The 27,462-nt window shown below is 45.2% G+C and overlaps 1 protein-coding gene across 1 annotated transcript in view; it reads left to right on the forward strand.

The window, feature by feature from the left end:
- AOAH (acyloxyacyl hydrolase) overlaps positions 1-27,462 on the forward strand; it is a 115,584-nt gene that overhangs the window by 16,328 nt on the left and 71,794 nt on the right. Inside the window, exons 6-7 of the mRNA XM_027835812.1 lie at positions 8,329-8,395; positions 15,962-16,061. Of these exons, the coding sequence (XP_027691613.1) occupies positions 8,329-8,395; positions 15,962-16,061 (167 nt within the window). The remainder of the gene's footprint in view (positions 1-8,328; positions 8,396-15,961; positions 16,062-27,462) is intronic.

The raw sequence follows: 27,462 nt of genomic DNA on the forward strand, positions 1-27,462 counted from the left end.
TTATCCAAGGTCATGCCAGTAGTGAATGCTGCAAAATGAATATAACATAAATACGAGGTAACTCGGTGAGTCAGGCGTTGGCAGGGGGGAATCAGTGAGAACAAAGCAATCTGACCAATTTTGGATACTGTTAAAGAGCATTTCTAAGACCCCTCATAACTTTGTCCATGCCTCCAAGGTGCCCCAGGTCACCAAAGCAGCCTGTGGGAGAGATGAGTCCCTCCCTGGCCTCCCTCTTGCCCCTCTGTCTCCTAATAGAGTCAGGGAGGATCAAAGAGACTTCTTCCATCCCGCCCCGCTGCTGCCACCGCCTTCTCCATCCATCACCCGATACAGGGGCTGCTTCCCTGTAATGTTGACAAATGGAAGCTCCAGACCTGCCCGGTAAGAAGTAGCACCCACACTCTAGGGAAGGAATGTTAGAGAAGATACTTGTCTTCTCCTTGTCTATCTCTCTGCCTCAGGGTCTCCATCTGTAAAATGGGCATAACAAAAGCACCTCCCCACCAAGGTATTTGTGAGGACCGAATGAGAACAGGAAAGGAAAGTGTTGGCAAACCTGAGGTCTCCAGACAAGAGGCAGCTGTCCCGATGGCTCCCCTGTTCTCCAAGCCTCAACGTCTTCTGGACACGGCGAGGACGCTGCTGGGTTTGGGGTCTCAGGCTTGCTGTCTCCTTCGGGGGCCCAAATCCTCAATTTTCTTTCCTTCAAAGGCAAATGCCAGATGCTGGTCCAAACACCAGCCCTTTTCTCAGACAGCCATCTGTTCTCTTTTCTTACCCGACTGAAGAGCCCCCACCTTCATCTCCTGTGAAATCATGCACTTCACGAACAATCAGAACAAGAAACAATGATTCACATTCGCATGAGACTCGAAGGTTCACAATGTGCTTTCCCATTGAGTACAATAGCCCAGTGAGGTGCCTAATGCCAGCACTCTTCTTGTCCCCATTTTGAAGGCAAGACTCAGAGAGAGGTTACAAGAGTGGCTGAAAGTCACCCAGCTGGTAACTGTCCTGGTAACTCTATGAACCTGAATTCAAACCCAGGTCTCTTCTGACCCCACATCCAACCCTTGGTCCAGGTCACGTGTTTCCTCTTCCCTCCCCCCCCCCCACACTGCAGGGGTCTCCCATGCTTTGTCCTGTCAAGATTGCAATTGTTGCAGTCCCAGAAAGGAAGACCAGCAGCCTGCCCCTTGCCACGAGGGAATGATAGTTATAGCTCACATCCACGTCACACTGCACCCTTGAAGGTTGCCAAAGGGCTTTACTTCTTCTCTGATCCTGGGAACATGGTCACCAGCATACTAGGAGGTGATTCTGGGACCTCCAGGCTTCACCAGCATAGGACCAAGTCCCCCATTATTCACACCACGAGCTCTGAACACAGATCATTCTTGATGCTGCTCCCGGGAACCCCTATTGGTGAGAGCAGGTGCCTCCTCCCTGCCTCAGCCCCTTTTGTCTCAAACTAAAAACTGCGGATCTCGGAGAGCCAGGGGTTGGGAAAAGACATGAGAGGCTGAAGGAAGCCCAGGGAATCTTTAACCGGGGAGAGGCGAAGGAGGGTTTCAGTGGGTGTTTTGGGAGGACGTGAAGTCTCAGAACTTTGGAGAAAGAAGCCCAGAGTCCCTGGAGTTAATTCCACTCCCCAGTTGTCCACATGTGGAAGCAGGGGCTCCAAGAATGATGGGCCTCACCCAAGGTTGCTGGAAGCAGGGCCAGGAGTCAGACTCCAGCCTTCCACTCCAGATCGGGCCTTCTTTCCTCCCCACCCCTCAGAGGTCTTCCGTAGCATCTTCATAATTCCCAAAGCTTCCACTTCCACGGGCACATAAGCTCTCTGCAGTCTCTTGGCAACCTGTGAGCAGGGAGAGGGAGGTGGATATTTAGGACCCCATTTAGGAGCAGAAGGTGCACAATCTGGGGAAGTGACTTATCCAAGGTCACATAGATTTGTCTCCCAGTTCAGAACTTCATTCTGTTTGACCCTGTTACCCCCAGACCACAGGGCCTGCTAGAGACCGTGGAGGTGGGAGATGGGAAGGGACTACATTGGTTCATCTTGGCCATTCAATGCATTCTTTTCTGTGCCCCCACTCCCATATTCCCACCCCCCCCCCGCCCCCAACCAGACTTGAAGAACTCAACCAGCAAAGATCTCTTTCAGGAAGCAAATGGAGAGCAAAGGTGATATGTAAGGAAAGAAAAACACTATCCAGAATAATAGGTCAGTCCATCAACATTGACCCTTCATGGGAACAGGAAGAAAGATGTCTCTATGCTGGGCAGAGCATTCCCTGACTTTCAGTCTCATGCTCTGCTTCTGCCTCAGTTTCCCCAGCTGACACTCTGAAGCAGAGAGGCCTCTAGCATCCATAGCTCAGGATCCTTCTCACACCCCTCAGCAACAGGGAAAGCAAGTGACCTGTTACCAGGGCAGGTGTGTGAATCCCAGTGAAGGGAAGCAGCTGAAAACTTGACATAGACTTACACCACCTTGGCAAGGTGGTTGCCCTCCCCCAAGATCCGTACATCTCCAAGGCATCCACAGATATCCCTTTTCAATAACAGGTTACACTTTGCCCAAGATGGGCCTCAGGGGCCAGCTGTGTGGCCCTTTGAGGATCCCCTGAACTAGTCACAGAACCCCAGAATCTGAGACTCAGAGGGGCCCTCCATGGCCATCTAGTCCAGTCAAAACTTGAACAGGAATCCCTCTACTACATCCCCCAAAGCGGAAGCTTCTCCCATAGCTGATCAGCTCTAATTGGTAGGGAGATCATCAGAACCGCCAGCATCTCTCTGGCACTTTGAGGTTGACAAAACATGTTTACATACATGGTTTTATTGGACCCTTCCACAAACCCTCAGAAGGAAGTGCGGTTATTATCTCCATTTTATAGATGGGGAAACTGAGGCAAACAGACGTTAGGTGACTTGCCCACAGTCTTGTTGTTTTGTCGTGACCAACTCTTCATGAGCCCATTTGGGGTTTTCTTCACAGAGATACTGCAGTGGTTTGCTTTTTCCTTCTCTAGCTCATTTTGCAGATGAGACAACTGAGGCAAACAAAGGTAAAGTGACTTGCCCAGGGTCACACAGCTACTAAGTGTCTGAGGCTGTATTTGAACTCAAGTCTTCCCAACTCCAGGACCAGAGCTCTATCCACTACAACACCTAGCTGCTCCGGGTTTTCTCTTCTTTTCAAGATACCTATAGCAGTTGTCATATCTCATAAGAACATAATAAAAAAATAGATTTTTTTAAAGGCTTAGCTCCAACGTAGCTGACTCAATGTTGTTGAGAGGTCCCTTTCCTTTTCAAAGCTCATTGGCATTTAATAGGATCCAGAGCTCAAAAAGCCTTTACAGATCACCCACCCAACCCCCACCCCACCCACTCCCCAGATATTTTGATTGGCCCCCAGGCTTCTCCACCACCCGTGGGCTTTATCAGGCCAGTCATAGAGAGGCCCCTAGGCCACTCCCCAAGACCCCAGTACTTCATTATAATCCCATGAAATGGAAGCCAGAGTCAAAAGTTTTGGTGAGTAAAGGGGCCACACAAAGAATCTTCATTCTCCCACAAAAAGTTCTTTGTTTCTGTCTTGCTGCTAATGTCTAGTGAAGAGACCCCACTGCCTCTTTCTTTCCCTGGAATAAGAGAATAGCCCAGGCATGATTTTTTTAAAATTGCACACAAGAGGAGACTATCTTTGGCCGTATGATATTTCAGCTTCTCTGTTTGGGCACAAGCCACTGTTCCTTCATCTTTAGTAAATGAAGTCTTCGTCAACGTTCCAATTTTCTGTGCCAAAAAGAAGAAAACAAAGACGATACATGTTTGCCTTCTAACGATGGCTATGAATGTCAAGGCTAACAGCATCGTTAAAATAAACATAGGAGTCTGTCAGAGGCACAGTCAACACTGGAGTGATCCCAGCGGGAAGACACAGCTTTGTATATATACCGAATGGAATGCTACACTTGGACCTGATTCGCATCCCACCTTTGACACCTAGTAGTTAGGTGACCCTGGGTAAATCATTTCACTGCTCAGAAACTCAGATTCTTCATCTGTGAAATGGAGGTGACAATAACTGGAGTTTTTAGTTCACAGAGTTGTGAGAATCAAATGGCACAACATGCCTGAAGAGCTTTGCAGACAGACAAGAGACAGCCCAGGCAAGCAGGAAGAAGCTGACCTTGGAGTCACAGACTGGGCTAGATCATGTCTACGGTCCCTTCCAAGGGGCAGCTGACTGGCATAATGGAAAAAGCCCATGACTCAGAGTCAGGAAGATCTGAGTTTGAATCCTGCCTCAGACACACCCTAGCTATGTGACTGTGGACAAGTCCATTAACTTCCCTTCACCTATTTTCTCATCTGCAAAAAGGGATTAATAATGGCATCTGCCTCATGGGGTTGTCATGAGGATCAGATGAGAATATCTGCAAAACGCTTTGCAAATGTTAAAGCACTAGACTTAGAAATGCCAGCTGTAATGATGATGATGGTGATCATGGTGATGGTGATGGTGATGATGATGATGGTGGTGGTGATGATGGTGATGATGATGGTGGTGGTGATGATGATGATCTCTAATGTTCTTTTAGTTTATGCTGTCAGTTCAATGATTTCCTTAAACCCCAAGATGGTTTTAGAATTGATAACTTAGCATTAAGGCTCGGGTGGGAAAGGCGGTGTGGGATAATGAACTGAAGATTAGGTTTGAAATCAAGAAGACTCAAATCCATAGCCCATTCCTGAGGCTTCCTAGCTATATAATCATTGCTGTCTGAACATGTTTCCTTGTCTAAAATGGGAGATCAAACAGCACCTCACAGAGCTGTTGTAAAGCTACTACTGAGATAACATATGGAAGGTGCCTTAATAATCGTTAATGTCCATTTAGTGTTTTCAGGTTTGCAAAGTACATTATATGTATTATTTGGGGTGATATTCCTAGTCAGTAATAGCTGGCAAGATGCCAGCTTACTCTGTTTCTTTGAGTCTTGTTGAAGGGGCTGCCTTTCCTAGTTTATCATTATTATGAAGATTCCAGGATTTCAGCCCTGGGTGTGCCTCAAGGATCACTTAGTATGGATTCTTACCTGAGGATCCCCTCTACACCATTCCCAACAAGGGAGACTCTACCCTCTGTTTGAAGACCTCCGGGGAGGGGAAACCCACTGCTTCCAAAGACAGTCCATAGCTTGGAGCCCAGATGGAGGAGAAAAGGCAGTTACTCACCTGAGCTCTCCCAAATTCACCTTCAAATAACTTGAAACAACACCTTAAAGTTCTGGAGTGGCAGAACCAACAAAAGGACAGGGTGGAACAATTTTCCAGCATGAGAAAACTTAGAATATTTTCAGGAAATGTCTATCATACCAGGGTAAGAGTGAAGTACAATCCAGTGCAGGCTGTGTCCCAGGAAACAAGCAGTAGAACTTGGGGTCCAATGAATCAGCAATGGCAGCAGGCTCTTCTAGAGCGCTCAGCCCACAGATGGTAAGAAGGTCAGACAACTAGTCAGAAGAAGATTACGAGGGTCCCTTTGCTGGCACTGAGTGAACAACTCTGTTGTATTGCCCATACTCAAATCTGAGTCACAGTCCCAGGGTGAGAAGGAGCACTAGCACACCAGAGCTTTCCGTTTCAGGGGAGTGGAGACCCTGATCATAGCTTCAGGGCAGAAAAGAGTGCTTGTGGTCACTCACAGACCAGAGTATAGACCAAGAGAGTAGTAAACACATCTTTCCTTAGATCATACCACTTTGGAAGAATCAAAAGCTTACAGACCTCCAGAACTAGCTCTAAACAGCTGCACAAAAACTCTGAAGCTTGGGACAGTACCCCCTGCACTCTGGGAACAGAGTCCAGTTTTAATATGAAGTTAAAAGTCAAGAAATAGGCTGGAAAAAAGAGCAAACAACAACTACTACTGACCATAGAAAGTCATTATGGTGATAGGGAAGATCAAAACACAAATTCATAAAAAGACAACAATGTCCAAAACTACCACATCCAAAGCCTCAAAGAAAAATGTGAACTGGTCTCAGACCCAAGAAGAATTCCTAGAAGAACTCAAAAAGAGTTTTAAAACCTGAATAAGAGAGGCAAGGGAAAAATTTTGGAAAAGAAATGATAGTGATGTAAGAAAATCATGAAAAAAGAGTCAACAGCTTGGTAAAGGAGGCATAAAAAAAAATACTGAAGAAAATAACACCTTAAAAAACAGAATAGTCCAGATGTTAAAAAACCCAATAAAGAGATGAGTACCTTAAAAGGCAGAATGGCCATATGGAAAAAGATGTACAAAAATTTACTGAAGAAAAAAAATCCTTAAAAAGTAGAACTGGACCAATGGAAAAGGAGGTACAGAAGCTCAATGAATAAAATAACTCCTTAAAAAGTAGAATTGGGCAAGTGGAAGCTAATGACTCCATGAGACATCAAAAAGCAATAAAACAAAATCAAAGGAATGAAAAAATGAAAAAATGGAAGAAAATATGAAATATCTTTTTGGAAAAACAACTGATCTGGAAAATAGATTGAGGAGAGATAATTTAAGAATCACTAGAATACCTGAAAGCTGTGATCAAAAAAAGAGCCTAGACATGATCTTTCCAGAAATTTTCAAGAAAAACTGCCCTGATATCCCAGAACCAGAAGGTAAAATAGAAATTTAAAGACTCCACCAATCATCTCCTGAAAGAGATCTCAAAATGAAAACTTTCAGCAATATTATAGCCAAATTTCAGAGCTCCCAAGTCAAGGAGAAAATACTACAGAAAAAAATTCAAATATATAGTGAGAATTAAAAAAGATTTAGCAGCTTCTACATTAAAGGATCAGAGGACTTGGAGTGTGATATTTCAGAGAGAAAAGGACCTAGGATTATAATGAAGAATTACCTGCCCAGAAAAACTGAGTATAATCCTTCAAGGGGGAAGAATGGAAATTCAATGAAATAGAGTACTTTGAAGCATTCCTGATGAAAAGACCAGAGCTGAAAAGAAATTTTGACTTTCAAATACCAAGGCTCAAGAGAAGCATAAAAAAAAATATACAGGAAAGAAAATCATAAGGGATTCAAAAAGGTTAAACTGTTTATATTATTACAAGATACTTGTAATTCCTAAGAACTTTATCATTATTAGGACAGTTAGAAGAAGTACACATAGACAGAGGACCCAGGTGTGAGTTGAATATGATGGGATAATTATCTAAAAAATAAAATTAAGAGGTGAGGAAGAGGAAGACACTGGGAGAAGGAGAAAGTGAGAGGTAGAATGGGGTAAATTATCTGACATGAAAGAGTTCGGAAAGAGCTTTTACAGTGGAGATGAAGGTGGGGGTGGGGGGAGCTCATGACCCTTACGTTGGAATCAGCTCAAAGAGGGAGTAACATACAGGGGGCAGAAATCTATCTTACCCAAAAAAGAAATAGGAGGGGAAGGGAGGTGGGGTTGGGGGAAGCAATAGACAGAAGCAAAACACTTTTGAGGGTGGACAGAGTAAAAAAAGAGAGAGAGAAAAGAATAAACAAAGTGGAAATAGGATGGAGGAAAATACATACTAATTTGTAACTGAAAAAAAATTTATTGCAATTTTCTCTGATAAAGGCCTCATTTCTCAAATATGTAGAGGACTGAGCCAAATTTATGTTTTTGTACATGTATTTATATATACATATATGTGTGTATATATATATATATATGTATATGCACACAGATATGAAAGAGCCATTCCCCAATTGATACATGGTCAAGGGATATGAATGGGCAATTTTCAAACATGTAATTGGGGGAAAATAAAATATTAAATAAATTTTAAAAAAGAAAAGAAAATTGCAAAAGCAGCACATTCCATGGCATCCTTGGGGCAACTTCTCAGCATTAGCAAGTTTTCCCAGTGTCTTCCCAGGCCTAAAGTCACTGTTTCATACCTTCCATTTTAAGGGTTTGGTATGTTTTGTAACTAAGCAAGCCCTAGTAAATGCTCACGATTGAAAGTTACCAATAACAGTTACTTATGTATATGTTAAGGGTAATGTCTGTTGCAAAGAAAAACTACTTAGACTATATCCAATGCACGAAGGAATTGTTTTTATAACTGCAACAGAATCATTTGAAAGTATTTACCCTAAATCATGATTATGTGTTGATAGAAATATTGATTGACTCAGTATAAAATAAATGAATTTCAACAATAACGAAATACATACACACACATATACGCATACGTGTGTATAAATGTTATATAAATTGTGGAGTTGAACTGGTTGTGACTGAAAGATTTTCCACATTTTTTCAGAAAAGCTATTCCTGAAAAGTATCTGCTATTTCACAGCAGAAATGTTTGGACCAGACATCATTAAACTGTGAGTATAAATGGATCCATGTCAATGAAATGAACTTGCCAGGAGAGAGGAAAAGAGTGCAGACAAGAGAAAGGGGGTGGGTATTTCCAGTTTGATCTGCTTAGTAAAGGAGGGAAAAGATAAAACCTGGGCCATTTTTTGTCTTGTTCAAACAAATATATCCCCCCATTCCTCCCTCTGCACCCTCCCTCCGCTTGGGAGCTAGACAACATGGAAGGTTGGTTGAAATTCTAACCATGGAGCCATTAAGTTTTGTAACAAGAATTTTCACAGACCAAATGCCCTCCAGCCATCAGCCAGATAGGGGAACTTGCTCATATTTCTGCTCTTCACATATCTCTTTAATTGTTATCTATTCTTTCCCTGCTTCCTGTTACACATTTTCTCCTAATGCCCTGATTTGTTTTCCTGTTCTTTTGTTTTCCTTCTCTCTGTCTCTATACTTTTGGCCATGACTCACTTGGACAGTCCAGGCCATGCCCATCTGCAGATGAACTGGCTTCCCCATTGAAATGAAAATAATAAAGTTGTAGATTTGCACAGAGTTAATATTTAAGACTATAAGAATCAGAGGGCTACAGAGGGAGAAACAGGTTGGGGAAGGGTATTTTTCTCTAATAGTATTTTTCTTTTTAAAAGTTATTATTTATTTTTAGAATTCTTTTTAAATTTTGAGTTTCAAATTCTCTCTCTCTCTCCAACCCCTCCCCACCCACTTAGAAGGCAAGCAAAATGATATCAAATAAATATGCAAAGTCATGCAAAACATATTTCTATATTAGTCATTTTTTTCTTTTTTAAATTAATTAATTTATTTTTAGTTTTCAACATTCACTTCCACAAGATTTTGAGTGCCAAATTTTCTCGCCATCTCATCCCTCCCCCCAGCCCAAGATGGCATATATTCTGAATACCCCTTCTCCTAATCTGCCCTCCCTTCTATCTCTCCCCCCTTCTCTTATCCCTTTCCCCTTCAATTTTCCTATAGGGCAGGATAGTATATTAGTCATATTTTATTCAGTGAATTTTCATACCTCCTTTTCCATTTGAATAGTCTCCTTTTTAAGAAGTTCTTTTCTTCAGCATTTTCTGTGCCTCTTTTACTTTTCCCCATAAGAGGAAAGGATGACTACGGTTCTCATGTCCCAGGAGGGCTCTCTGAAAGATTCCTCCTCCTTGTTTAGCACCCTGGACAGCTGCTGCCTGACCATCCTTCTGAGTCAAAGAATCTCCAAAAAACAATGTTCTAAACTAGCATCTCCTTTCAGAGCTTTCCTGTCCAGTACCCTCTTCCCCTGGGTCATCCTTTGGACTGCTGTGGAGGAGTTGTGGGCAAGGTCTTAGGCTTCTGTCAGGGGCTGGTGCTTTGCCCTTATTTCCCATCAAGGACTGGGATAGTACTTTCTGTGCTATCATGAACCCAGGCAGATACACAGTAGAACCACACTGTGGAGGACCAAAGTCTTTCATTTGCTGCTATCCAATTCTCTCCCATCTTCCCAAGGGCTCCCCTTCCCTGTCCTGCCCCCTCATACACAAGCCAGACTTCTAGGAAGTGTAGTGTGGCAGAGAGAGGGAAAGGAAAAGGAAAGGAAGGGAATAAGTGTTTATATAGTGCCTCCTATGTGTCAGGCACTGGGTAAAGAGCTTTACAGGTATGATCTCATTGGTCCTCACAACAACCCTGGGAGGTAGGTGCTGTTATTATTCCCATTTACAGTTGAAGAAACTGAGGCAAGCAAAGGTGAAGTGACTTAGCCAGTGTCACACAACCAAATCTGAGGCTGGATTTGAACTCAGGTCTTCCTGACTCCAGGTCCAGTGCTCTGTGATCCACTGCACCACCTAGCTGCCTCCCAGAGCTGAGAGCACAGAACTTGGAATCAGAGAAACCCCAGGTTCACATCCCATCTCTGATGTTTATTACCTGTGTGACCATCCTGTCTCCATTTCCTCATCTGTAAAATGGAGCTCATAATCTCTCAGTCCCTAGCTCCCAGGGCTGAGGATGAGATGAGATCATGCATAGAAAGGACTTTGCAAACTTCACAGCACTACCTCTCTGTCTGAACCCCACTCCCCACCCCTGGCCGCCTGCCCCTCTCCTCCCATGTCCTCCCTGGATCTCCCTAAGGCCAACGCCTTATGCTCTTCTCCCAGTCCCCAGTTCTGGGGACTCGGGGTGGGGGGGCAGGGAAATGCAGGCTTGTAGGTTCCTCTGATTTGCATTATTTACCACACCGCCTCTGGTGGTTTAATGCTGATTGACAGGTTAGACAAACAGTGATGGGGGATGTTGGACAAGTCATCTTCTCTCTGCTCTTCACTGAGTCGACAAGAAAAGTCATGGGCAGCAGTCTGGGGGTTCAAAGAACTCAAGGCCATTCTAGAAGTGCCAGGATGAGAGCAGGACCTGTAGGAGCCTGACCCTGTGCTTCCCCCACCTCTTCAAGAGGAGCTGGGGCTTGGTGACCTTCCTTGTGGGATCCAGGCTGATCTTAATGAGGCAAATAACCCAGCCTGGATAGGGGCCTGTAAAATGGTCAGAGGAGCAGCAGAGGCCACACCAGAGACCCCGAGGCCTGAGCATGAACTAGCTTCAAAGTGCTGGGAACATGGGCAGCACCTTGCACTTCTGCAGGTACTTACCGAACCCAGAGCCTTGTGCTTAATTCATTGCCTTGGTTACTAGACATCTTAAAGCCTCTGGGCCTTCTTTGCCTTCTCCATCCCCCCTCCCTGATTGACCACCCAGGCTTCCTGCTCCCTGGCCCTCTTGGGAATCCCCCCATCACTCCTTCCCTCCCCATCCTCAGGCTCAGGGTCTCCTTTGTATCTGGCCTAAACCATGACTACCATATCACCCTGTCAACCAATTCTCACCGCTGTCAGATTAGCCTGTTACACAGATCCAGGCACGCCATTCTCCAGCTCAGAACCCTTCTGTAGCTCTCAATTGCCTCCTTAATAAGGACCAGACTCCTCAGCTCGGCAGAGCAGCAAAGTGTCCCTTGGTTCCCGACCCAGACAAAGGTCATGGGAAATCCCCTGGGCCCATCCCTGCATCTAGTCAGGCCTTCTCTCCTGAGCAGGCCATTGGGCTTGAGCAAAGCAAAGGCTCAGTGACTGCTCCCCAGGCCCCAAAGAGTCCCAGCCTCCATCCAGTAAAGAAACCCACCCTTGCAATGGAAGCAGCAGCCTACAGCTAGTCAGCTAGTCTCAGACTCTCCTCAATGGCTCTCAGGTGGGGATGAGTTTTAAGCTGCAGCAAATGGACCCATGGTTCTCCAGTCAGCCAGTAGATAACTCATTCTCTGCTGTGTGCAGAGTGCAGTGAGCTGCAGGGGGAGGGCATGGCTGCCACAATCATCTTTCTTAATCAGTCAGCACCTATTGAGCACCTACTGTGTGCCAAGTGATAGACTTTCTTACACAGAGAATTTTCCACATCACTCCTCTACCCAAAAATCTTCAGTGAGTCCCTATACCCTCTTGAGTAAGAGAAATTCAAAATAAAGGCTGTGTGAGGCCTAAGGGGGAGGATCCCTTCTGCCTTTAGTGACTAGGAAAGGTTGCCTGGAGGAGAGGATTTCAATAGAGGAGATAGAAACTCAGCAGAAAAAGAGGGTCAGACAGGGGATCTCTAGGGCACAGGTAACATGGTGGATACAGAGGGTTAGGGAGAAGGAACCAACCTCCCTCTCCCAGGGCACTCCAGCCCCACGGGGCACAGCTCAGGCACATTTCTATGAAGCAGCAAAACACTTCAGATGTCTGTCCCTGGGCTAGCTTGTCCCAGCAGCCTGGAGGGAGGGATGACCCTCCCCTAGAGATCTGCCCTACCGGTGGATTGGCACAGTGGAATTTAGCCTATGTGAGTAAGATTAGTGGAGAGGGGGAGGGAGTGCACATCATTCTCTTCCCATCAGAGGTTAAGGCCCAATCAACTGTGCCGGCCGCGCCGTGCACTCTCCTCCTATAAGGAGCAGGCTGCCAGAGTCACACTTACCAGTCTTCGGGTACTATCCGGATAAACACACAGAGACGAACCCATCAGGAGGTGCCAACACCCGAGCTTTATTCAGAGGCCATCACAGCAAGGCCAAGCAGGAAGGCCATAGCAAGAGAGCAGGAGCAAAGAGAGCGCGTGCTCCGACCAGGACCCGTTCCTTAAGTACCTACTTAGCCCCTCCTCCTCAGCCCGCCTACTAGTCATTGATTGTAGGGTCAGATACCGGAGGGGGATGTCTGAGTTTAGCGCACCAAGGGAGAGGAAGTGACGCAGGAGGCTAGGACCGGATACAGGAAGGAGGCGTCTGGGATTAGTGCATAGACAAAGAGAGAGCACGTGACCTAGGAAGTCAGGCCCAGATACCGGGAGGAGGCGTCTGGGGTCAGTGCTACACAAAGGGAAGGTACGTGACCCAGGAAGTCAGGAAGGACACAGGAAGGAGGCGTCTGGGGTTGACGTTGCACTTAGGGAGGGGACTAAGCAAAGGGAACTTTGCCTTTGCCGTCCCACTCCCACGTGGCACAGCCCCCTGCCTCAGGAGCACGAGCTCCGGCTACTTCCTTGTATCCTGTTCCTTCCCCAGCTCTACATAGCACTGCCCACTGCCTCAGGAGCGTGAGCTCCGGTTACTTCTCCATATCCAGCCCATCCCAGTTCACCACAACTCCGCCTACCACAGCCCCTGCCTCGGGAGCATGAGCTCCGGTTACTTCCTAATACCCAGTTCCTACCCCATCTTGCCACAACCTCTACTTGGCAGTAGCCAACATCAGACAGTCCCTCACAATCAACATTTCTTTTTTTTTTCAATTTTAATATTTTGTTTTTCCCAATTACTCATAAAAACAATTTTAACCTTTGTTTCTACAATTTTGAGTTCCAAATTCTCTATCACCTTCCTTTTCCTCCCCCCCATTGAGAAGGTAAGCAGTTTGATAAAGGTTATATATGTGGAGTCACGTGAAACATATTTCTTTATTAGTCATGTTATGAAAAAATACACATCCAAAAAAAAAAACCCTAGAAAATAAAGTTTAAAAAAAAGTCTGCTTGTATCTGCATTCCAATTCCAATCATTTCTCTCTCTGGAGGTGGATGGTATTTTTCATCATTTGGATATGTCTTGGGTCATTGCATTGATCAGAGTAGCTAAGTCTTTCCCAGTTGATTATACTTACAATATTGCTGTTACTATGTACAATATTCTCCTGGTTCTGCTCACTTCATTTTGCATCAATTCTTGTAAGTATTTCCAGGTTTTTCTGAAAGCATTCTGCTAGTTGTTCCTTATAGTACAATAGTATTCCATCACAATCATATATCAAAACTTGTTCAGCAGTCCCTCAACTGATGGACTTCCTTTCAATTTCCAATTCTTTGTCACCATAAAAAGAGCTGCTGGGGCAGCTAGGTGGCACAGTGGGTAGAGCACTGACCCTAGAGTCAGGAGGACCTGAGTTCAAATCCGGCCTCAGACATATAACACTCACTAGCTGTGTGACCCTGGGTAAGTCACTTAACCCAATTGCCTCACCAAGAACAAAACAAAACAAAATATAAAAAGAGCTGCTATAAATATTTTTGCATATAGAGGTCCTTTTCCTTTTTTTAATCTCTTTGGGATACAGACCTAATAGTGATCTTGCTGGCTTATAAAGTGTGCCCAGTTTTATAGTCCATTGGGTGTAGTTACAAATTGCTCTTCAGAATGGTTGAATCAGTTCACAGCTCTACCAAAAGTGCATTAGTATCCCAATTTTTCCACATCCCCTCCAACATTTGTTATTTTCCTTCTCTGTCATATTAGACAATTTGATAGGTTTGAGGTGGTACCTCAGAGTTGCATTAATTTGCATTTCTCTAATCAATAGTGATTGATAGCATTTTTTCATATGACTAAAGATAGCTTTGATTTCTTCATCTGAAAACTATCTGCTCATATCTTTTGACTATTTATCCATTGGAGAATGACTTGTAATCTTAAAAATTTGACTCAGTTCTCTACGTATTTGAGAGATGAGGCCTTTATCAGAGAAACTTGCTGTAAAAATTTTTCCCAGTTTTCTGTTTTCCTTCTAATTTTGGCTGTGTTGGTTTTGTTTGTGCAACCAATCAACATTTTTTAAAGTGTGTTCTGGATAAGACCTCCAGTCAATCCACAGCCTAGTAGTTTATATCCTTCAAACATCTTTGCTTCTTTGCAGGGCACTGATTAGAGACAAACTCAGTTAGCTTTTAGAAAGGGGGATTTCCTAAAGTGGAATAGTAAGCATAAGACATTCCACCCCACCTCCAGAAAAAAAACCTATGACACATTCTCCCACCAGTCCACAGAGTCCAGGAGAAAGTGGGCTCATGCTTAGAAAGCCCATGTGGCCAAGGGGTAACACACAGCTCCTGGATGCTGTCATTCTTGTTCTTCCCCTCATGGGGTGCACAAAGAGTTACCCTTAACCACAGTATAACTTCTTTGCTGTCCTCCTTGTCCAAATCAGATACTGTTGTCCACTGGCCCCAGAACACTGATAGGACACTGACAGGAAAAATGAGAAGTCTAAAATCCTCCAGACCCTCCAAAACTCAAAAGGTCACCCTCTGGCCAAAGGAGGCTAGGGAGGGAGACTGAGGCCAAGGCCAGAGCTCAGGTCCCTTCTTCTCCTCAAAGTGGTTCCTCCTTAGGGTTTGCCTGGGATGTTCCCGTCACCCCAGTCTTTGAATAACTCCAGTTCCCAATTCACTTGCTGTTTTGTAGATGACCCCTAGGTCATGGCCAAGTTTGCTCAGGCTATCTGAGCATGAATCTCAAGCATCCTCCAATTCAGCCAAGGACTTGAGTCATTCGGGATTTTTGGGATTCAGTCTAAAGCCAATGACGGATGGATTGATTGAAAGATGGCAACTTGTTCTCTCATTAAGGCAACTTCTCGCTTCCTCTAAGTGGGGTGGGATGACTTGATTGATTTATTCAATCAACATCAGGCTTATATTCATGAATATTTTAATTCAATTAATTAATATTTAAATTTAATTCATAAGAAGGAGAAATGTCTTAAAATTAAAACAAAAAAGCTTGAACGATGCCTAGGAGAAGAGTTTAGAGGCATCAAACTCTCTGAGTGCTCATACTCTTGGGATGAGTTCAGAAAGTAACGAAACATGCTCCCCATAGAACAGGCCTGCACAACCTGCCTCCAAGGTGGCGGGTTGCAGGTTGGGCAGGCCTGCTATAGAATGACTGCATCATTCATTTAACCCACCTTCATTTCATTTATCATCATTTTGAAAGGGACCCCAGTGCTGTCAGCTAGATTCTGAGGCTCAATACAGAGCTCAGCACTTCTCCCCCCGCGGCCTCATTTTAAACACTGCTGAGAACAACATGGCAGACAATCACCTGGCCCCAGAAGCCCTGCTGGGTAAATTCAAAGGCCAAGTAGAAATGAGCTCAGGGCAGCAGAACTGATTCTGGGCTCTGACCTCTCTGTTCAAGCAGCTTCAGCCCTTCGCAGCACAGGAAACATTCCTGACCTTTCCTTCGCTCCATTTCCCTACAGGCTCAGCTCGAAGATGAATGCGGACGTGGTCTGCCATGCCCTCCACTTTTGTAAACAGAAGGCCGGACAGCCTCTTTGCCACCTCTACAAGCCTCCCCAGGTGAGTGGTTTTTCATTCACCTCTCCCCCCTGAATACCTGGAATTTTCTGGGAAATGCTAGAAAGAACTGTTGGGCTTCAATTTTTCAGCAGAATGGGGATTTGATTCATTCAATTATTGACCTTTTATTAAGCTCTAATTATGTACAAGGTGCTGGGTCTACAGAGACAAGACAAAAAAAAAAAGGATTAAGCAATCTTTGACCAAGAGTGTACATTCTGATGGAGAATGTAACACAGATGTAACAGGCAGGCACTTTGGCCCCAGGCGATCAAGCAGGTATTGATTAAGCACCTAGTATGTGCCCAACACTGTTCTAGGTGCTAAGAAAACAGGTACAACGAATGAAACTATTCCTCCTCACAGTGAACTGACATTCTAAGCGGGGAGACAAATACATACAGCAACAAATATAAACCAAATGAGACCCAAGTGGATACGAAGTAAATACAAAGAGTTTGGGAGGCAGGCTACTGGCAGACTGAGAGACGGGAGGAATCAGGAAAGGTTTCACGAAGAGGGTGGTGCTTGAGTGCAATTAGGGTTCTGGGAGGTGAGGGGACGGAGGGACTGTATTCCAGGCGTGAGGGATTGCCTGGGCAGAGGTGTGGAGGCAGGAAACAACAAGAAACAGAGAAAGCCAGTTTGAATTCACTCCGGAGTGCAAGGGGGGAGGGATTTTCATTGAGACTGGAAGCATAAATTGGGGCCAAATTGGGTAAGGCTTTCAAAGCCAAATAAGAGAATGTACATGGGATTCTAGAGGCAACAGGGAGCAAGTGGAGTTGGCTGAGGAGAGGAGTAACCTGATCGGATCCACACTTAAGGAAAATGCTTTTGGCAGCAGAGTTTAGAATAGATCAAGGTAGGGACACTTGAGGCAGGGAGGATGATCTAGACCGGATGTGATCAGAGCTTCAGCGTCGAAGGTAACTGAATCAATGCCCATCTGTCGCAGCTTCTTCTGCCCACTTGCTCTTGACAACAGATAGAATGCATTCTCCCTGAAAACAGAGATCATTTATGTTTTGCTCTTGTATCCTCAGCACCTTGCATAGGGCTGGGCACGTAGTAGAGCAAATGAAACCATGAAAGAACCTCAGGGTATCAACATATTACATGACTGTGGTCTCTCCTCTGAGAAGTTCCACCTTTTCTCATTAGTTTAGCAGTGGCATGGATTAGCCAATCAGATCATGGCTCAGCACCCAACCTACCAGCTCCTTCTGTCATTTCTTACCCTGCCATTTCCCCCTTAAAGTTCTTATATAGCCATACAACCATCTCATCAGACTACTAGAAATGAAAAAAACAAAAACAAAAACCCTCAATGCACCAAAGACTCACCTTGCCCAGTTCTTCCCTAGTTTCCTGCATCAATGCCCTGGCCCAACCCAACCCCAATTAGCCAACTGACCAATGGCAGCAATTCATCTCCCCCAAACACTCTCAACAGTGAGGTGAAAAGCACAAAGGGCTTTCTACTCACTATGACCTCTTCAAGATGGAACACCATCCAGCCATTGAATAGGGCACAAGAACTCAGGGCTCTAGACTGATTCCTTCCAAGAGAGGCATGGGATTAGAATGTAAGCTCCCTGAGGGCAGGGACCATGGTTTTTTTGTTGTTTTTTGGTTTTTTTGTCTTTCATTGCATTCTTAATGCTCAGTGCAGTGCCTGGCATGTAGTTAGCCCCTAACAAATGCTGGTGCTACTAGTCAGCATGTTTGGCTGTTTAGAATTGCTTGTGGCATCCGACACTCTCAGATGCTTCCTTTAACTGTGTCTCTGTCCCTGTCACACAAAGTATTAGTTTATTTGGAGGGTTTTTTGGGAGGGGTTCCACATTATGGGGCAAAAACCACCTGGATGTCAGATCAATCCTGCCCAGCAATGGGTTTAGAGGAAATTCCCAATGTGGGTAGGGTGCCATTTGCTCTTCCCTCTACCTTCATGTTCCGCAGTCACCCATTGTGGGTCCCCAACCCCAACTTCCCCAGTCACTTCACAACCATCTGGCCATGATTCTCCCTCATGCTCAGTCCGAGTTGTGAGTAGAGGTTGGTGCAGAGGAGAATAATACTGTAAAAAACAAACCGTCTCTCCTAGACTTGTTCTGAGGCTCTCATGAGAGAATCTGTCTAAAGTACTATGTGTAAGTTGAAAGGGCTGACCAGCTCCCACTGCTAGTAGTATGGGGAGAGGCGGATGATTGCGTTCTAGCCCTGCCTAGCACTGACCCAATGCTGATTCAAGCAGTCAGTAGCACGTCTAGTAGGAAGTGAGGACTCTGGGCATGCTGGGAACACTCATCCCCTGTGGTCATGTGCCGTCTTTGGGAGACTTTGGGGGGCAGGACTCTGTTGCCAAGCACTACAAGACCCCCTCTAGGGGTATCTAGTGTGGAGACAGTTACAATATGATAAACATGTTCTTAGATGAAGGAGATGAAGCTGTCATCTTGTGTCAGAGACCCCTCAGGGCAAAGAGAGGAGGGAAAACAAGGTCTGGACTGACAGGAGGCCCATCTGGGAGAATTTCCAGGGAGTGGGGGTGGGGGGGTGAATTTCTGTCTCCTTTGCTGATCTCCATAGCACATTGTTGATCTCACACTGACGTGTCTGTGCTGCCCAGCACATGTCTAAACACCCTTCCCAAATATCAGTAGTTCAGGACTATAAAATGGAAATTAATTACATGATGAGGAATGCTAATCCACCACCCACTAGAACAAGAGAAAGCATTCTAAATTCAAATAGAATGATTAGGGATTTGAGTCTTTATGGATCAGCCATACAGCAGAGCCAAGCCAGACTGGGGACAATCAAGAATTTGCTTGTGTCCAGCCATTCATTCAAGTAACAAGTCTTTATTTACCATCAAATCACAATCTGTCTGAACTGGAGGAAATGTCAGAGGACTTCGAGGCCACTCATGACCTGAGGAGAAAACCCCAACAACCTAGATACCAAGTGGCCCAAAAACATTCAGGGAGAGAATTGGCTACACCCATTTCATTGATTGATCAAGCAGTCATAAGCATGTACTAAGTGCTTTCTCTGTGCCAAGCACTGTGCAAAGTGCTGGGAACACAAAATAGAAGCACAAACAAAAAATGAACCCTATCCCTGCCCTCAAGGAGCTCCCGGTGTGAAAAGGCCCTGCAGGGAATGAACTCATATCCATCTTGCACATATATGTACAGTCACTTTTACAAAGGAAAAGTTCACAATCCTGAAAAAAGAAATCTAGGGAAAATTAATAAGGGAGAAGATTAAACCATCTCCGTATCTGCATGTGATAAATCAAACAAAAGATACACAGTAAAATAAGAAAGTTTTATCCTCTTCTGACAAAGTGAATAAAAAATTTAGTGAAGCTAAATTTAACAATTCTGAAGTGGATATAAATAGACTGAAGTCTTCACAGAATTCAACAGAGTGCTCAAAAAAACCTGGAATTTATAGATATGTGGAAAGAACTTAATGGAAAAATAGGGAATACACACACACACACACACACACACACACACACACGAAATGTCAGTGTATATATATGTGTGTGTGTGTGTGTGTGTGTATAATATATACACACACATACACATATACACATTCATATACATCATGAGGATAATGCTTAGCCCATTGCCTGGCCATAGTAGGTGCGTCATTGATGCTTGTTTCTTCAACTTGACTTATTGACGGAATCCATGACTTCATTGCTATAGAGAATTCTCGGATGAGGGAGTTCCCTTTACCAATACGATGCCTCTTCTCTGAAACTTATGGTCATAAGAATTCCCTAGGAAGCAATGAAAGGCTAAATGACTTGCCTGTCCCCCCAGCTCGTTCATGTCAGATGTGAGGATAGAACTGAGGTCTTCCTGGCTCCCAGGGACAGCTGGCTCCCTGTCTACCCTACCATATTCCTTTTCTAATACACATTATAAATACACTATATACATTTATTGATACATATAAACAATATATACAAGATAATCACAAAAAATCATGTTCTAGGATGTAGGAAACTCCTCATTAAATGTCCAAAGGCAGAAATAAGTAACCCTCCTTTTACATGCCACAGCACAACAAATTTAGAAGGAAACCAAGCTAAGCTGACCAGAAGGCATCGGATCAACCAAACACAACTGCATGAATAATCTCTAGGTTAAAGAAGAAATTTTAAAAACCATCCAGATTGTTTTAATGATAATGCAAGTAGAATGTATCAGAATTCATTTGTTATCATTTTTGAGTCATTTTCAGTCATGGCCAACTCTCCATGACCCCATTTGGGGTTTTCTTGGCAAAGATACTGGAGTGGTTTGCCATTTCCTTCTCTAGCTCATTTTACAGATAAGGAAACTGAGGCAAACAGGGTTCAGTGACTTGTCTAGGGTCACACAGCTAGTAAGTATTTGGGGCCAGATTTGAACTCAAGATGAGTCTTCCTGACTCCAGGCCCCACACTCGACCCACTGCACCAGCTAAATTCATAGGACACAGCCCAAGTAGTACTTAAAGGCTGGTCTGCATTTATCGAAAAGAAAAGGAGAAACTCAACTGAGTCTGCATTTAAAGAAATCAGAAAATAAAGAAAGTGATATACCAAAAGAAAGAGAAAAGGAGACACTATCAATATTAGTACAAAAATTAATCAAACGGAAAATAAAAGAACAATTGAATTGATTTCTAAAACCAAGAGATAGATTTTGAAAAGACCAAGAAAATCAGTATGTATTTAGGAAACAGTATAAGAAAAAGAAGAAAGAAAATGCAAATTACCAAAATTACAAGAAAGAAAAGAAGATCAAAACAAACCCTAAAGAAATGTTTTAAAATATCAGAGATAAGATCACGTTAACGCATTTGAAAATGCCATAGAAAGTGAGAAATATCAACAAAACCAGAAAATACCTAATTAGGCAAAATGGGAAATAAATCATCTCGTGTCCAACCACGGGGAAGAAATCAATGGACAGGTCTCTAAGGAGCTTTGGCCACAGCAGTCCTCGGTTCCAGGGACTGGGCCCTGGAAGCTGGATTGAATCCAGGGCCAGACCCACATTAGAGGAAGGGCCTTGACTCTTAAGTCATGGCAACATCTGATGAAGGAGCCTGGGGAAGAGAAGACTTAAGTGGGCACAGGGGGCGGCCAATGACCATCATCTCCAGCTGTCACATGGAATGATTAGCCTTGTTCAGCTCAGGCCCAGGACTAGGTTTGTTGAGTAAATGCCACAGAGCACCCAATTCTCAAGTTACCCAAAATAGAAGGGGCTACCCCAAAAGGTAGTTTGCTCACCCACGCTGGGAGTTTTTCAAGGGAAAGGTGGGTACACTGAGGCAGGAATGTGGTGTCAAGGAGAGAGGGCTGGATTTAGAATCAGAGAAGATGGATTCAAATCCTGGCTTTACAACTCCCTACCTATAGAGCAGAAAGCACTTTCACCTTCCGGGGTCTCAGCTTTCTCATTTGCAAAATGGAAGGGTGGGATAAGTTGTCCTCTGAGGTCCCTGCTAGCTTAAAAGCTGTGATCATTTGGTGGAGAGGGACTAAGCAACAGGTCTGACGAGGCAGAAGTTAGGACCCTTCTCTCATCCTGGCTGCCCCTGCTTGTCAAGGCCCTTCCTGGAACAGAGCGCTGTACGGAGTAGCGCTGGCGGTAAGTAGGCTCCTTAGTCCAAGGTTCAGGGTTGGACTAGATGGGGAGGCTTTCCCAATACTATGTATTAAATGGATGGCTCTGTCACACAGCATTTAGGGATAGTGTGGACACCAAGACTAGACTGAATGTTTGCCATTTTGAGCCCATCAAGATCCAAGCTCATTTAAGAAGGTTTTCCACATGACCCATGTTCTCCTCCTCTGCCTTGAGATGCCCTCGCATTTCTGCTGCCAGGGAAGATCTGTTGCCTTGGGGTGAGAGCCCATGCTACCAGAGGGCTGTAGCCCCCACCCACTTGGGACCAGTAACTACAGGACCGTTTTGCATGTCTGAGTGTGTGGGGAGTAAGCATCCAAGCACTGTAAGTCTGAATGCTATGGAATCCAACAAGAATGTGCAGATAATTGGGGGACATGATGCTCAGGACTGGATTCCGTGCTGTTTCCATAAGAAACAGAGAGAGAGAGAAACAACAAGGTTGTCTTTGCCTTGGTTGACCGATGAACAGAAACTCTGAGATTGAGGGTCTCACCACAAAAGCCCAAATCATCCCAGAGTTCAATAAACACACGCAGGCCATTCACCTTCAACGATCTTATTTCATGATTTTCTTGCATCACTCTCATTTCTCTTCCCAGTTTTTCCTCTACTTCTCTTACTTGCTTCTCAAAATCCCTTTTGAGCTCTTCCAAGGCCTGGGACTGATTCATATTTTTCTTGGAGGCTTTGGATGTAGGAGCTTTGGCTTCATTGTCTTCTTCTGGTTGTACGTTTTGATCTTCTTTGTCACCAAAGTAAGATAGTATAGTCTGACTCTTTTTGGGCCGCTTACTCGTGATCCTGGCCAATTACTTGAGTTTTAAACTCTTTGTTAAGGTAAAAGTCTGCTTCCAATGTGAAGAGTCTACTGTCCCAAGCTTTGGGGGTTTGTACAGCTGTTTTCAGAGGTACTTTTAGGGACCTGGAAATTTTCAGTTCTTCCAAGGTGGTACGATAAGGGGCAAGGTGTTTCCTCTCCACAGCCACAACAAGCTCCACCATGCCAGCACTCCTCCTCACCCCAGGACCGGCCCTCAGAACTGTGACCCAGATCCAAGCACTGGTAAAGCAAGAGATTCCTGCCTCAGCTCTGGCAAAGAGATCCTTGCAATTCCCCTCTGATCAGCCTCTCTATTCCCCCTCAGTCTGTGGGCTGGAAGCTCAGGAAAAAGCCTCGGCCCCAGGCCATGTTGTCACAGACTTTTGCCATTGACCTTCTAAATTGTCTTTGGCATTCAGGGGTTGAGAAGTCTGGAAACTGCCACAGCTGCCTGCGATTCAGTCCTCTGAGGCCTGCTCCAGGGTCGCGCGCCCACACCGAACTGCGCTCCTCTCCCCGCCAGGTGCAATATGCCTTTCCGATCAACGATCCAGGCTGTCTTTGGCTGGAAATTTGTTTCACTCTGTCTTTTTGTGGGTTCTGCTGCTTTAGAATTTGTTTAGAGCCATTTTTTTAGGTATTGGGAGGGCTTTGGGAGAGAGCTCAAGACAGTCACTGCTTTCCCTCCACCATCTTGGCCAACTTTAAGGAATTCTCCTTCAACGATCTTAGATCTAAAACTGGAAAAGCCCACAGGGACCAACTGCACCAGATAGAAAAGTAAGACCCGGGGATGTTTAGTGACTTGCCTAAGGTCACACATGTAGTATATAGTAGATTCAAGATTTGAACCCAGCTCTTCTGACTCCAAGTCCATCACTCTTTCCATGCCATCTCTTTGAGCCTCACTTTCTTCGAGCCTCACTTTCTTCATCTGTCAAATGGGGGTAGTAATATTAGCAATCCCTACTTTTTAGAGTTGTTGTGATGGGAGGCTCACATGAGTATAAAATTCTTCGCAAACCTTAAAGCGCTGTAGAAATGTCAGCCAGTAAGATAACTATTGGATATTCAGCAGCCATGGAACCTTAATGACTCCCAGCTCATGGCTGCATAGGAAAAAACCAAGGAGGAGGAAATCCATGAAGAAGAACAGATTGTATGTAAAAGCATGAAGGGAATGGGGAGCAGGAGGCTTCCGGGCTCCCGTGGATGGCCCTGGACACCCACCATCCATCGCCCGTGTTTTCTCAGCCTCTCTCCTCCCAGGGAACTTGGGATTGAACCTGATTCTGATTTCCCAATCTCCAAGCCTCTAAGAATACATACCAGTCAAGGGAAGGACAAACGTCAGTGCTATCACAGACCCCAGGCAGGGAAATCTCCTTCCTCCCTCTGGCTCGACCTTCTGCTCTGCCTTGACAAGTTGTCAGGAAATCACAAGCTTGGTCTGGAAAGGGAAGATCAGAAGGCATCACTGATCCTGGGTGGCCCTGAAATAGCTCAGAGCACGAGGGAAGCTTGTCAACTTTGTCAGCCAGCTCCTGCCTCTGGAGCCGTCTCAGCCTTGAGAGTCACCGTTGGGGCTGAACACTGGCCGTCCCTGGAAGAGAGAAGGGAAAAATAGAAAAGGAGGCAAAGAATGGAAAGGCAGGAGACAGCTCGCAGTGGCTAGAGTGAGACCTGGAATAGGAGAGAAAGGACAAAAAAGGCAGTGGCACGTGATGGCATCGAACACTCACTTGCTTCTGGGGACATTGCAGTTGTCCCTAGTTCCCAATCCTTAGACAGAGAGGGAGACAGAGATAAACTGTAGCAGAGTTTTAGAATCAAAGTGCCTACCCTACTAAATTTCTCACAACAATTATGAAAGACAAATGTAGTGAATGTTATTATACCCATTTTTCAGATGAAAAAACTGAGGCTTTGAGAGGGGCAATAATCATAACAGAACACAAATAGGAAGGGCTCTAATGATAAATTCAGTCGGCCTTGGGCTATTCAGAGACTTACAAATAAACATATACCAGGAATTTACGCAGGGTCCGTGGGCTTTGCTATTTTGTTTCAGTCGCTACTCCCTTGTCCATTCTTTTGCAGCAAGAAATTTCAGAGAGACTAAATTGAGATTGAGAGTTGGGTTAATGAGCACGTCGGGAAATGAGAGGCAATCTGTAAGTGCGTGGGGAATCTCGGCCTGTAATGGGTAATTATCAGGGCCAACAAAACCCAGCCAAAGGTCCATCCAGGCACTCGGAAGATGAGAGCATCAAAGTTTAGGGCCGCTAGCTCTTGAACAATTCAGCAAGCGTGCAGTAAATGTCTACTACGCTCCAGGCACTGCTAGGCAGGGGGTATATGAGGACAAATGAAAAGCCCTGCTTCGGAGGGCATTCTGGTAGACAGGAGAGGAAGGGGAAGAGGAGACGTGTCTCTGAACAGAAGAAATCCAAGACAGAATCTCAGAATTGGAGGGAAGCCCGGGGTCATCTTGTCTCTCCCCAGCTCGAACACAAGACCTCTCCATAGTGAACTGAGGAACTCACCCAACCTCATTGGGAGTGGGGGGAAGGGCATCAGGAAGTCTGTCCTCCCCTTCAGCCTTATTGGCCTCTTGGCCCCTTCCCCCATTGATTAGGGAGGGAAGGAATGAAGGAAGGATGAATGGATGGATGTGGTATGACTGCAGGAGGGATGCTGCCTTTGAAATTGACTCTGTGGCTGGGAGGTAACTGGAGCAAAAGAAACAAAGATAAGGGCACAGTGCCAGTCTTTGAGAGCTGACTGAACAGGTGACTGAACATTTTATCCCTTAAAACTGACAAGGAGCTGAGCCCAGGTACTTGAAAATGTTTGTTGACCTGAACTGAACCCTGCAACGAGGGCAGAGGGGCATTTCCCCCGTCTGGCTGGTGAAGAGCCTGAGCCTTAGTTAATTGGGGTCTGATGCCCAAGGACAGCCTGCACAAGATGAGGAAACAGAGATTCAAGGCTCGCTAAGGCTCCCAACACCACCCCCCAAGCCATAGTAAACCTGAGGGGAACATTTTAAGGACTCTAATGGATTTCCAGAAGATGTGAGTCGGATGTGCTCTAAATTTGAGCCCACATTCTCCTGGACTCTGTGTGCTATAGACTTTTGGAAGGTGTTTTATACCAATTATCCTGCCATAGTCAATACCCATTTCTAAAAACTAATAGAGTCTGGCTAATTAACTAGTATAACAGATAATCACTTGGAGGAAGCACTCTATTGGGGAGCCTCTGAACCCCTCAGGGCTCCCTTGACTCGGAGAAGCCAAGCAGGAGTCTTGGTCTGGGGATCCAGTCAGCCGTGTGATTAGGGCTTGGGACATTCACCCCAGATCATCTTCATCAGTGAGACCAAACATTGCATTAGTTTTATGTTTATCAGTTTTATTGGCAGCTGAGTGACACGGTGAGCAGGGTACAATTACCTCTTAGCTGCCAAATCCAAGGACCTCATTCTCCTTGGCCTCTCAGAAGCCTTTGAGGCCGGGGATCACTTTCCTCCTTGATCCTCTCCTCTCTCAGGGTTTTCAGGACACCCCTCTCTCTCCTGGCTCTCCTCCTCCTTCTCTGACTGTTCTTCCTCTGTCTTCTTTGCTAGATCTTCCTCCAGATCTTGCCTCTAGCCAAGGAATCCCTCCGAGCTCTGTCCTGGGCCCTGTTCCCTCCTTCTGCTTCACTTGGTGATCTCATCAGTTCCCACGGATTTAATTACATCTCCATGCTGATTATTCTAACATCTCCCTTTCCTGTCACAATCTTTCTGCTGACCTCCGTCTCACATTTCCGCTGCCTTTTAGACACGTTGAACTGGATGTCCAGTAAACCTCTTAATCTCAACACGTCCAAAACTAAACTCCTTCCCTTGCCCCCAATCCCTCACCACTTCCCACTTTCCTTGTTACTGAAGAGGACGCCATCACCCCAGGGCCCTAGGGTCCCACCCTAGGGGTCATCCTGGACTGCTCACTCTCCACCCCAGTTCTAACATGGTGCTAAGGCCTGTCGATTTCACCTCTGCAGCAAATCTATTAACTGCTCCCTTCTCTCCTGCGATGCTGCCCCCACCCTGGTGCCGGCCCTCATCACCTCTCGCCGGGATCATTGCATAGCCTGCATGTGGGTCTGCCTGCCTCGGTCTCTCCCTCTCTAATTCATCCTCTACTCAACCTCCAAAGTGATTCTTCCTAAAACACAGGTATGACCACATCACCCCCGACTCATTAAACTCCAAGGGCTCCCTATCCCCTCCCCGGTCAACTACCAATTCCTCAGCTTGGCATTCAAAGCTCTTCATCACCCTCCCACCTTTCCAGTCTTCTTATACCTTGTTCCCTAACTCGTGCTCTTTTACCCAGTGACAACGGCCTCCTGGCTGGCCCACAAAGACGGTACTCCATCTCTTCTCTGAGAATTTTCGGTCTGTCCCTCCTCCCTGGAGTGCTTTTCCTCATCTCTGCCTGCTGGCTTCCCTGGCTTCCTTCAGGTCCCATCCCAGCTCCTCTTACCTCTAGCGTCATTCCTCTTCTAATTATCTCCTACATATCCTGCATGTAACTTGTTTGTACATGTTTGTCATGGATGCTTATTGTCTCCCCCCTTAGACTGGGAGCTCCTGAAGGGTAGGGATCATCCTTTGCCTTTTTTTGTAACCCCAGTACTTAACATCTGGCACACAGTAGGTGCTTAATAAATATTTGTTGACTGACTTCATTTTAATTTAGCAAGCATTTAATTAATCACCTATTGTATGACAGATACTATGTTATGTTTTACAGATATAAAAAGAAAAATAAAGCACTCTCTGACCTCAAAAAGTTACAGACTGTTTTGATAGCCC

The sequence above is a fragment of the Vombatus ursinus genome, unplaced genomic scaffold, assembly GCF_900497805.2.
Source record: "Vombatus ursinus unplaced genomic scaffold, bare-nosed wombat genome assembly UNPS02014817.1, whole genome shotgun sequence".
Lineage (NCBI taxonomy): Eukaryota > Metazoa > Chordata > Mammalia > Diprotodontia > Vombatidae > Vombatus > Vombatus ursinus.